Source organism: Cherax quadricarinatus, chromosome 42 (genome assembly GCF_038502225.1).
Source record: "Cherax quadricarinatus isolate ZL_2023a chromosome 42, ASM3850222v1, whole genome shotgun sequence".
Taxonomy (NCBI): Eukaryota; Metazoa; Arthropoda; class Malacostraca; order Decapoda; family Parastacidae; genus Cherax; species Cherax quadricarinatus.
Genome location: NC_091333.1, coordinates 18327112 through 18340630, shown reverse-complemented (window position 1 = coordinate 18340630; position 13519 = coordinate 18327112). Strand labels below are relative to the sequence as shown.

Here is a 13519-nt window from a genome sequence, read left to right as displayed (position 1 = left end):
ACTTGGTATAAAGTTTTAGTTTAAGCTAGGAGCTTTGGGTTGAGGACCCGTACCGAGTCAGAGCTAGGAGCTGACTGACTCACTCAACTACTTCACAGTATGACTTCAGCTCGGCCAGAAGGCGACGCGTGGCGTCAATTCTAGAACCACCAATTGGTCACTACAGTAGTGGTTACACATTCATAATACCTAACCTAATAATAATATAATATAATATTATAATTATAATAATCATGGGGAAAGATATAATACAATATAATACAATGAGAGTACAGTACTTTTGATGATTCATACTGTACCCGATAATAATATATAGTCGAACCTGCTTTATCTAGCTAGTAATAAAGTGGTTCGCGATATATTATTACAGAACTTATTTTAACCAGGCCTTTTATTTTTGTATATAATGGAGTGAAGTAGGGGCGCGTAACACCTAGTGTGAAGAATTACCTCCTGGAAGAGAAATTGGATCTCAAGTGCCTCCTAGTAATGAACAATGCACCTGCTCATCCTCCAAACTTGGATGACCTAATACTGAAGGAGTTTGGGTTCATCACAGTAAAGTTCTTGCCCCTGAATACCACTCTTCTCCCCCAGCTCATGGACCAGCAAGTCATTTCAAACTTTAAAAAATTCTACACCAAAGCAATGTTTGAAAGGTGCTTTAATGTGACCTCAGACATTCACTTGAGCCTAAGAGATTTTTGGAAAGAACACTTCAGTATCCTCCATTGCATAAGCCTTATAGGTAAGGCTTGGGAGGGAGTGACTACCAGGACTTTGAACTCTGCTTGGAGAAAATTGTGGCCAGATTGTGTCCACAAGAGGGATTTTGAAGGGTTTGAGGCAGACCCTGATGAGCCTATGTCAGTTGAGAACTCTATTGTGGCACTGAGGAGTTCCATGGGGTTGGATGCGAGTTTGGAGGATATGGAAGAGTTGGTGGAGGACCACAACGAAGAGCTAACCACTGAGGAGCTGCAAGAGCTTCAGCAGGAAGAGCAACAGATTGCAGCTCAGAATCTTGCTGCAGAGGAGGAAGAGAGATGGAAGGTGCCTTCTTCAGAAATTAAGGAGATTTTTGAAATGTGGGGCAAGATGGAAAGATTTATGGAGAAACAATACCCTGAGAAGGATGTTGCAAGCCATATTGGCAACTTGTACAGTGATAGAGTCTTGGCCCATTTTATGGAAGTTTTAAAGAGACGCCAGAAACAGAGCTCTCTGGACAGTTTTTTTGCGAGACAGGACTCCACTGACTCTCAAGCTGGTCCTAGTGGCATTAAGAAACAGAGAAGAGAAGTAACCCCAGAAAAGCACTTGGTACCTCAGGTGTTGATGGAAGGGGATTCCCCTTCAAAACAGTAAATAATCCAATCTCTCTCCTTCTCCAGTCTTCCATACACTAAGAAGAATTGCCAATAAAGGTAAGTGTTATTCTGTTAATGTTTCATTCATCATGTGCCATTGTATTGTTTATGTACTACATCTACATTTCATGTAAAAAATTTTTTTGTTTTAATACTTCTGGGTGTCAGGAACGGATTAATTGTATTTACAGTATTTCTTACGGGGAAAATTGATTCGAAAATCATCTATTTCGATAACAGTCCCACTTCCAGGAATGGATTATGGACGATAATTGAGGGACCACTGTAATAGTATAATAATATAATACAATAATAATAATAATAATAATAATAATATGTATAATAATAACACATATATGTACTACATATAACAATTATAATAGATGGCTTCAAAAGGCCGTCACTAGATGGCAGTGTTTACCACAACAAAGATGGAGCGGTTGTGGCCGCCTCCACCTGTTACATAATGACATTTTATTCATTCTTGAGTATATGTCATGTTTCTATGTTATTTTTATTGTTTGTTGTGTCATATTAGATGAACTGTGATATATAAATAAGCCATATAGATGATATTAGCAAAATTATTCATGAAGTATTTTGCCCGGTCTCCAGACAAACTCTCGTCCACCGCCGACACCGCCCATACCACTACATGAATGACATATTTTATTCATTCTAGAGTATATATCATGTTTCTATGTTATTTATATTGTTTGTTATGTCATATTAGATGAACTGTGATAGATAAATAAGCCGTATAGATGATATTAGCTAAATTTTTCATGAAATATTTTGCCCGGTCTCCAGACAAACTCGTCCACCGCCAACGCCGACACCGCCCATACCACCACATGAATGATATATTTTATTCATTTTAGAGTATATATCAGGTTTGTATGTTATTTATATTGTTTATTATGTCATATTAGATGAAGTGAGATAGATAAATAAGCCGTAGAGTTGATATTAGGGAAATTATTGAAGTACCAAATTCCACTGGAATGGATTAATTGGATTTCAGTTAATTTAAATGAGGAAAATTGACCCTGCAAACGAGCAAATCCAGTTGCGAACAAGGTCATGGAACAGATTAAACTCGCAAGTAGAGGTTCCACTATATATATGAAACTCCTTGAAGCACAGTGTAAGATGAGTGTCACTCCACTGCTGACAGTGCAGCAGTGGAGTGACATTTGATGATCATGCACTGCCTTGACTTTATTTTTCACTATTACACATAAACATGTCTATCTGTTTGTTTCTGTCTGTTCGTCTGTTTCTATTTGTCTATCTGTCTGTCTAGCTCTGTCTATGTTTATCTCTGTCTCTGTTTATCTGTCTGTCTTTGTTTCTATCTTCCTGTCTCTGTCTCAGAGAGAGAGCCGCTCATGAACCAACAGGTATTACACACGATGCAGAGTCCTCACGTCTGATTCCTGAACAAGTGAAAATGTGCATTACTGGCCAGTCATGCTTATTATGCCTTATATCTACAAGCATAGTACTGTACAGCACTTTGTCTGGGTTTTTTAGGTTATCTTGGGTAATTTACACTATGTATAACTATTTATGTGTACCTGTGAGATAGAGACAGAGACAGATATAGATACAGACAGACAGAAGGAAATAGAGACAGCCAAAGCAAATCAGCCAGCCTACCAAACACATTTTACACATGTTCCAGAATTGTTTCTCTTTACTTAGGGCATATGTTATAGAACATTCTGGCAGGATGACATTACCAGTGGTATCAAAATTGAAAGCATGTCACACACTGGTTATTATCGATTTTTTTTTATATTTCCTCGGTATCTCCTGCGAGTGGCGGCAAGTCTGAAGCTCGCTCGTAACTCAGATTTTGGCTCACAACTCAAAGCAAAAATTTTACAGAGCGACGGCTCGTAATTCGGGAAAACTCGTCAGTTGGGGCACTCGTAAGTCAAGGTACCACTGTATATGATAGTGTAAACAAACTCAATCTCAACACAGACAAAACACACTTCATGCTGTGTGGTAACAGAGCCTTAAATATCCAACTTAATATATCAATAAATGGTTCCCTGATTTCAAGACACTGAGGGTAAATTTCTAGGCCTTCTCCTTGACTGTAATCTTAAATTTCATTCCCACATCCAACACATACGAGAAAATTTCCAAATACGACGACATCCTTTCCAAGATATGATACTATGTACCACAAACGACACTCCTTACCCTATATCACTCTTTAATATATCCTTACCTCACCTATGGTATTTGTGCCTGGAGATCAACCACATTGATCAGGCTCTGATCCACCAGGAGGCCTGGTCACAGACCAGGCCGCGGGGGCGTTGACCCCCGGAACTCTCTCCAGGTAAACTCCAGGTAAACATCTAACCACCATAAACCTTCAATTACCCAACAAAAAGCTGCTGTGGGGATGATTACCAGCTCCTGTGCTAGACAGCACACCCCACCACTTTTCAAAATCCTGAACTTGCTAAATATATGAAACATACAATCATATTATTGTGCCTACTAAATATATAGAACATTAAACTCCACTATAAACCCTCCACTTAAACTTCTCCTTGATAGTTACAACAGAATGCAGTCACAATACAAGGCATAAGGCACTCTTCAACATCCCTCATGTCCATCTCACACTATGCAAAAATGCAATGCACATAAAGGGTCCAAAGATCTAGAACTCACTACCAGAACTGGTAAAAGATGCCCTGACTACTTATTAATTTAGGACTTTGCTAAAAAAAACATCTTATCGCTCAATACTAACCAAATCAACCAAAACAACTTCCAATTAGTTATATTATGTGACCTCTAGTCTTTTAAACACCTGCCAGTCCATGAAATATTACTGCTCGAACCATTAATTGTAATATTGCTTTTATGTGCAACTTCTGGATTATTATTCTTATAAACCTCCACCTTGACTACCTCGCATTAGTATTAAGATTAAATAAAATTGTAATACAGTTAATCACTATTATCTTGTCTAGTTTTAAGTAGTTATTATGTACTAGGATTAGTCTGCCCAAAATGCCCAGGCATGATAGTGGCTTTCTTTGTACTTAGCAAACCAAAACTGTAATTACATATTGTAACCTTTACTAAAAAATAAATCTTTATCTTTATCTTAATCATTCAGGCTTTTATATGCATTTGAAAGTGAAAAATAGGCTAGGTGGCACTTTACATCATTTTTCGCTTTAAAGCAGAAGCCAGGAACCTAACCTGCTGTGTAAGCAGGGCCTGCCTGTATTGCATTATATATACAGTAGTGTATTTTAAGAAATCTATAAGAAACTTATCTTAATATTACTCATGACTAGGATTACCTTAAGACATTTCAACACCCCCACAACTTGGTCCCAAGCTAGGCTGATAATATCTGTGTTCACTTGTGTGTTTAATGTACGACTTTAAACAAACCAAACAGAAAATAAAAAAAAATAAAGATCAAAATGTAAAAGTACAGTGGAACCTCAAATATCGAACTTTCTTCGGTCCAGAAGTCTGTTCGAGTGCCTTTACCGAATTAATTTACTCCCATCAGGAATAATGTAAATTAGATTGGTCCATTTCAGACCCTTAAAAATACACTTATAAAAGCACTTACAAAAATACACTTACATAATTGGTTGTGTTGGGAGCAGTTCGATTTTTGAGGTTCCACTGTACAGGTTAACAGAATAGGCATTACTATTATTTTCATGGGGAAGCACTAACACCATTGGGAGGTAATCAGGTTTTACCCAAGGAAAAAGGGAGCTAAAATTCCTTGAATCAAGAGCTCTTTGCCAGCATCACAGCACCCCTTTAAAGGGAGAGTGAAGAATCACAGGGTATGGAAATAAAAAATAAATCCAATGTCTCACCCCATACCAATTAATCCAGTTGCAGGATTTTATTTTCTTAATATTATATCATGAATGCACGTTATTTACACCTTACTTGATAAATGTTCTTTACTCTTGATTCTGATACATTTTTTTCTGTGTATTTAAGCAGAAACATATTCGTCATGTGAAAAAAATACTAGTAATCTCAAAGTTCTCAAGTCACCGATCATTCAGAAGCCTCCAATATTTTCCTAAGGGGAAATACTAACCTAATATAACCTACCATATCTTAATTTAAAATAAAACTGAATTAGAATTATGTTGCAGGATAACTTGCAATCTGGACCACTTACTGACATTGTGACTTGGAAATTTGGTGACTCAACCAGATGTACACCATACACCTTTTTAAAGTTAGCTGACTTCTCTGGCAACAGATACTAGAGTTACTAAAAACACAGCCTGTGCGGTTTTAAAATAACATGTGAAATTTTCAGGTTTATGGTGATTTGAGTTCTATTGAAAAATACTGAAGGAGTGCAGCACAATTTCAAAAACTGCACACAAAGCAAAAGCGTGATAAAAAATTTATTCAGATATAGGTACACATAAATAGTTACATAAATTATCACATATAGCAGCACAAGTGTAGATTATTTAGGATAACCCAAGAAAGTCAGAGACTTATTTCCACTGGGGTCTTTGTACTAACTTATTATTTAAACCTTAAAAGTTAAAACAGCTAAGATAATCACCACATATACATTACTGTAATATCACATGCCGGGGAATGCCACATCATAGCACATAGGAAAAATTACAAATACTTCTCCAAGACTGCTTCATGTGTGCCATGTGCTACATCAATTATTCTATTATTTATAGCAATTTTGAGGTGTGTTCCTGGCAACTCAGCATTCCTAGCAGCATACACCACCAACCATTCAGCTGCCAAGTGTGGAGCTTAAAGCTCTGTCACTGTATAATATACATGATGACTTAGACATGTGATAAAGAACCTTGAGAAAAAAAAGCTGTATTTTTCATGTGCTTTATAGACCTTTACGGTAACGAGTGACATGCTAAAACAACAACCGAAAACATGTCGTGGCATAACAGAAAATTATAAGATGCATTCCAACATTATATTCTGCTCAACACTTAATTAATACATTGCAGTAAATACGATGTTTTGGAATGAATAAGATTTGTTTTCCAATTTCACTATCAAATTTCAGACACTTATGGCAATGATACACATAACACGTACAGCTCTAGTCAGCCCTTGGACTTCTGTCATAATCTGCTCATACTCTAGTTTTCCTTCGGCTTCCCTTTGTTGCAGTAACGCTATCTTTTCCTGAAATTTTCTTGGGCTTGGCGTCGCCATTTTGCACTAGACGAAGAAATGTTTGTTGTGTTCCAATATTGTCCAAAAATCAACTTTTCCTAACATTTTTAACTCTTTTAAACGCAACTTTGTTTTATATTGCCAGAATATTTAGCACGCTTCCTTATATTACTATTGGTGATTAGCGTTCTTAATGATACACATGTAAAACCTGAAGAAGGGAAATATAGCAGGTTCTAAAAAGTGATACAATAACAAGCATTGCAATGCGTAATTTTCAATGTGTGAGACACACCTCATATCACAGTACAGTAATTTAATTCCTCGGCCTCCCGGTAACATAAGCTACCACTGCAGTGCTCAAGGCAATAGCCATATTTCTTTATGAATGAATTTGACTGCCTTTTGTGAGGACGTCAAGGTCATGTTTCCCGTTTTCTGTGAGAGATCAGCTGGTGGGAGGACACATGACGTGTATCCTGATACATGTTAGTCCAGACAACACCTTCCTGAGTTAACACCTGCACCACAGTGACACCTGCAGTGCTACCGTCGACACTCTGCCTCCTGCACCACCATGTTAAAACCCAGAACACTAACTCAGATCCTGAGTCAGGCCAACACTGGCGGGGTACAGTGTGCCTTGTAAGTTACACTGGTGGGGTACAGTGTGCCTTGTAAGTTACACTGGTGGGGTACAGTGTGCCTTGTAAGTTACACTGGTGGGGTACAGTGTGCCTTGTAAGTTACACTGGTGGGGTACAGTGTGCCTTGTAAGTTACACTGGCGGGGTACAGTGTGCCTTGTAAGTTACACTGGCAGGGTACAGTGTGCCTTGTAAGTTACACTGGTGGGGTACAGTGTGCCTTGTAAGTTACACTGGCAGGGTACAGTGTGCCTTGTAAGTTACACTGGCGGGGTACAGAGTGCCTTGTAAGTTACACTGGCGGGGTACAGTGTGCCTTGTAAGTTACACTGGCGGGGTACAGTGTGCCTTGTAAGTTACACTGGCGGGGTACAGTGTGCCTTGTAAGTTACACTGGCGGGGTACAGTGTGCCTTGTAAGTTACACTGGCGGGGTACAGTGTGCCTTGTAAGTTACACTGGCGGGGTACAGTGTGCCTTGTAAGTTACACTGGCGGGGTACAGTGTGCCTTGTAAGTTACACTGGCGGGGTACAGTGTGCCTTGTAAGTTACACTGGCGGGGTACAGAGTGCCTTGTAAGTTAAACTGGCGGGGTACAGAGTGCCTTGTAAGTTACACTGGCGGGGTACAGAGTGCCTTGTAAGTTACACTGGCGGGGTACAGAGTGCCTTGTAAGTTACACTGGCGGGGTACAGTGTGCCATGTAAGTTACACTGGCGGGGTACAGAGTGCCTTGCAAGTTACACTGGCGGGGTACAGAGTGCCTTGCAAGTTACACTGGCGGGGTACAGAGTGCCTTGCAAGATACACTGGCGGGGTACAGAGTGCCTTGCAAGTTACACTGGCGGGGTACAGAGTGCCTTGCAAGTTACACTGGCGGGGTACAGAGTGCCTTGCAAGATACACTGGTGGGGTACAGAGTGCCTTGCAAGTTACACTGGTGGGGTACAGAGTGCCTTGCAAGATACACTGGTGGGGTACAGAGTGCCTTGCAAGTTACACTGGCGGGGTACAGAGTGCCTTGCAAGTTACACTGGCGGGGTACAGTGTGCCATGTAAGTTACACTGGCAGGGTACAGTGTGCCTTGCAAGTTACACTGGCGGGGTACAGAGTGCCTTGTAAGTTAATATTTATTGTGTTAGAGCTTCAAACACTGTCACTCTATGCTGCTCGAGAGCTCTTGATCTAAACAATTGGCACCACCTTTCCTTTCCTACAATCCTATCTCATTGTCTCTCATTTTACAGGCACAGTTTTGTAGTACCTACAAGGACCCAATAGAAATAGGTCACTGACTTTTTTGGGGGTTATCCTGGGTAATTTATGCATGTTAATAATAATAATGTTTATTTCTTTGTAAAGGTTATAATGTGTAATTACAATTGTACTTGTGTACCTGTACCTAAATAAACTTACTTAATGACCTCTATGGTTTTGCACTTCTGCATAAATGTAATAATGTGTATGTTAATTTATGGTACAGTACAGTGTGTTTTGAAAAGATGGACCCAATTTCAGAGATAGTTGATTTTCAAATTAGGTCCATCTCTTTGAAATACCCTGTATTTTGTAAACAGGGCCAATACCAAAATTTCTATATTGGGGGATTAGGGGAAAACTGGGAGAGATTCTGAAGCAGCAACATTATTAATACATTTTATTTTGGGGCTAAAGCCCTTCCCTAGACCCCCACCTTGGTACTTCCTCTGAAATAAATGTTTGTATTTGTAAATGTGATTTTTTTTCAAGTGAAGGTAACACTTAAAAGGAGGTTCCTTGAATGTGTTGAACAAATTTATTTTATTTTATCCTAGAGTACCTTGTTTGGACTGGCTTGTCCTCCCCTTCATTGGATCACTGAGTACCTCCCATTTTCCCAGTTGCTGTATTAACTCTATAGGATTAATGCTTCTCTTTGCTTTTAATAATTACGCCAAGGATTTGGAGCTACTGACCTGTCCTCAGACCAAACACTGAATCCCCATTTAAAAAAAAAAAAGTTTATTTAAAAAGCCCATAGTAAAATAAGATTTGTTTGGATTTTTAACCTGGAGGATTAGCCGCCCATGATAACCCAAGAAAGTCAGTGCACTATTGATGACTGCCTTATATCCACTGATCCTTTAATCTTGTCCTCCAGGATGCAAGCCACACCAGTTGACTAACACCCAGGTACCTAAATTCTGCTAGGAGAACAAGGACAGCAGGTGTTACAAAACATGCACAATGTTTCTACTTGTGTTGAGGATTGAACCACGGACACTCAGTACAGGTCCACATCCCTTTATCCGAAATTCTGAAATTTGAAAAGTTCCGAAAACCAGAGTTTTTTCATAGTGTGTGAAGCTTGTCATCTCTACATAACTCCAACGCCGCCACGTGGCGGCATGACCCAGCACTGACAGCCAGAGTCTCAGGCGTCAGTTGTGCCTCAGTGCTTGTAGTGTTTACACATGCGTCTGCTGTTCGTTGATATTTTGTTTTTGTTCATTATTTTGTGACTGTTTAATTTCACTGTGAAAATGTCAAAAAGAGCTGCAGATACCCCTATTAGTAACAGTGAGGAAAAAGAAAAGGAAGCATCTAACGTTATCAATAATGCAGAAAGTAGAGTTACTGCAGAAGCTTGATCATGGTGTGCCAGTGCAGCATCTTACTGAAGAATATGGTGTTGGAACTAACACTGTTTATGGTTTAAAGAAACAGAAAGACAAGTTACTGAAGTATTATGGCAGTTTACTCAGTTAAAGAGAGATTGCTTAGACAGAAACCTATGATAATAAGACAGATGACACTTGAAGTCTTTAAAAACAGAGACAGAGATAGATACAGACAGACAAAAGGAGATAGAGACAGCCAAAGCAAATCAGCCAGCCAGCCGGCCTGCCGAACATGCATTACACGTTCCAAAATTGTTTCTCTTTACTTAGGTCATACGTTATAGAACATTCTGGCAGGATGACACTACCAGTGGTATCAAAATTGAAAGGATGTTACACATTGGTTATTATTGAGGTTTTTTTATATTTCCTCTCTCCTGTGAGTGGCGGCATATCTGAAGCTCACTCGTAACTCTGATTTTGGCCTGCAACTCAAAGCAGAACATCGACCGAGCGACGACTCATAACTCAGAAAACTCATACATTGGGGCACTCGTAAGTCAAGGTACCTCTCTATTTGTAGTCTTTATTTATCCAACTTAGTGTAAGTATTCATACATTTTTCCTGCAGTGTTAATGTTTGATTGTGGGGTGCTGCCCTAGACCCCACCTTCATTCTGAAATTCAGAACGCTACTGGCCCCAAGGGTTTTAGATAAAGGGATGTGGATCTGTATGTGAACCAAGTGCACTACCAACCAAGCCATGGGACACCATATGCACAGCAACTGGGGCAAACTTTGACTATAACTAAAACTACAATACTTAAAAGATTATGTAGAAGATTGAATGGTAGTTTCAGAAATTACATTAAAAGATTAGCTTGAAGGTGTAAATATAACTGTATTAATGTAGCATTTGCAGCTTTAATGCTTTCCCATTAATGTAGTGATACAGGTCGGCCATCGATAATCCGGCAATCAGTTATCCGTTTCCATCAATAATCCAGCACTAATTTCGGCTAGCATAATTTCAAATTTCATCATTATACTGACTGAGAAATTGTGCAGATGGTTGTAAATTCACAGCAGCAAGCCAGTGGAGGAGAAAGTAGTGATGCAAATGAGGAAGATGTAGCAGAAAGAGTTTCTCTTGATAGGTTAATCAAGTGTATTCTAGCCTAACCACTCTGTAATCCAGCAAACTCACTAATCCGGCACACTACAGGTCCCAATGATGCCGGATTAGTGATGGCCGACCTGTAATAAAAATATAATAAAATTGTGAAAATTAATTGATGTAGTTGAGATCGAACATTGGAGAACCCTAATAAAAATTAGTCACACGTTGCAACCCACTATTGTAAATATAAAATCTCAATGTACTGTTTGCAAAGACATAAAATAAATAAATAAATATAACAGATCCATAGATCTCATTTCATCACTGCTAATACAATAGCTAGCAAACAAACAAAAACTTTTTCTTTCTTTCTGCAGTACGTATACAAAATGTAGTTTACACGTTATAAAATATTGTTAAGCACAAAAGAAAGCCACTAGCATGTGGAGCATTTTGGGCAGACTGAAAAGATGCTGCCAAGCTTTGTTTTTCCGTACTTTATGGATGTGGTTTCTTGTTTTGTAAAGAACACTAAAAAATTTATTTAGGTTGTATGTTTTCATAATTGTATGTAAATATTCTCTTTTCCGGCTCCAGAGTATTTGCCAACAAAGGTATTTTCAGTTTTTCAGTCTTCTTGGTTTATCTCTGTCCTTAGAACCATTATTAACATATCTTTGACTTTTTTCTCTTGTACACTATCTATTTAAAACATGAACATTACACTGAACCCTCTATTAACAGACTAATAAGGGGAAAGAGGATATACATTATTGCCAGTTGACCATAATTCCAAATTATAAAATTAAGTTTTTCATGATCATAACATTAATGTACAAAGATCTGAATCAGTGGATGAAGTATGCTGATTCAGAAAACTACCAGATGATTAGAATACAGGTATTGTAACCCATAGCACTATAGTACATTGCTGTGTAATAATTTTAGTTTGTACATAATTTATAGTAATTTTACTCATGGTGGAGAGAAGTGTAAATTGTCATGATTGATAATGGTGACTCAGAATAACTTTCATTCTGAGTCAGATCAGATGTAAAGCTCTTCTAGTAAAAATATAGATGCCTGAGAAGATGTAAATATCAGACACTGTTTCTTATCATATTTCTTGCATACCCATGCTACTGAGACTCCATATTCATCCTTTATTATTTAAAGTTTCTGCTTAACACTGACAACCATGTTTCCTCTTTGCCCCACTACTTGCTTCAGAAACCATTATTAATTTTACTGAATGCGTTAATAGTCGCACAAATCGCTGTAAATTCAGGGAAAATTGGAGACTGATAAGTGCATGAGTGAGCAAGCATATTGCAATACTGGCTAATACAGGACAGATGTTGGGATCATTGGATCATTGGACTTGGTCTGATCAGTTGGAAGACAACTGGACACTATTGCTATGGACATAATTTGGAATTGCATACTGTTTTCCATTTTGTGTGATGATTCCAAAGTTTATTATGAAAAATTTTTTTGTCTGCAATTTCTGAATAACATCTGTATAACTTGATACTTTTTCATCACATCACAAAATATTTGTTTGTGTTTCCTGTGTATTCTACCACAAAACACACTGGTTCACATGATTCAATTATTTTTCTTGCTTTAAACCTTTTCTTTAAATTTCCTTCAAAAAATGGGCAAGTTTGCTTTATGTTGGAATAATCCATTCATCAGTGTAACTGTTTCATATTCTGTTTGGAATTATTTTAGGTCTCCTCCTGCTACTGATACTTACAGGGTCTACTCCATTTCCTTCTCTTGTCATCTCCAATACAGTGGACCCCCGGTTAACGAACTTTTTTCATTCCAGTAGTATGTTCAGGTGCCAGTACTGACCGAATTTGTTCCCATAAGGAATATTGTGAAGTAGATTAGCCCATTTCAGACCCCGAAACATACACGTACAAACGCACTTACATAAATACACTTACATAATTGGTCGCATTTGGAGGTGATCGTTAAGCGGGGGTCCACTGTACTTTGGAGAAATTGGCTACACTCTTTCTGACAGACTTAAGAACACAAAAGTGTTAGCCTTGCCAACACTAACAATGCTCTTTTCTGTCCTGCTAGTCATCAAAGTCATCCTATTAACTGGTCTTCTGCCAAAACTGCCAACCCTTCTTCTAGCCATCTTAGACACTGTCTTGTTGAAGCATCCCTTATACCCAGCTTTTCTAATGTAAATCTTAGTAACTGGCTTTGTGTACACAACTTTCCTGAAATGAGTCTTAGTACTGGCTTTGCAGACACAACTTTCCTAATATGAATCTTGGTACTGGCTCTGTAGATGCCTTTATTTCTCATTACATTGTCAAATGCTCCAAACTTCAGAACGTTCATGACTTGGCCTGATCATTATCTCTTCTCTTTACCTCCTCTCCTGTCCTATATTTTCTTTGCCTTTCCTGTCTTCTGCATAGGTGGGTTCTGTCCTATAAGATTTTGTCCCACTGGGATTTGGTCCTACCCTCATGGGCCATTAGTGCACTTACAGTGCTCCTCTTTTACTACCACTGTCTCTTCACAAAGTCTCCACCCTCTGACCCTTTTTTCGC

General features: G+C 38.6%; 1 protein-coding gene across 5 annotated transcripts in view; it reads right to left on the bottom strand.

Annotated features, from left to right (window-relative positions):
- Window positions 1–6647, bottom strand: part of LOC128695665 (CREB-regulated transcription coactivator 1) — a 276224-nt gene extending 269577 nt beyond the window's left edge. For all 5 annotated transcript variants that reach the window (XM_070093389.1, XM_070093387.1, XM_070093386.1 and 2 more), the window contains exon 1: window positions 6489–6647. In XM_070093389.1, coding sequence (XP_069949490.1) covers window positions 6489–6608 — 120 coding nt within the window. In that variant the 5' untranslated portion in view covers window positions 6609–6647. The remainder of the gene's footprint in view (window positions 1–6488) is intronic.
- Between the last annotated feature and the right edge of the window lie 6872 nt (window positions 6648–13519).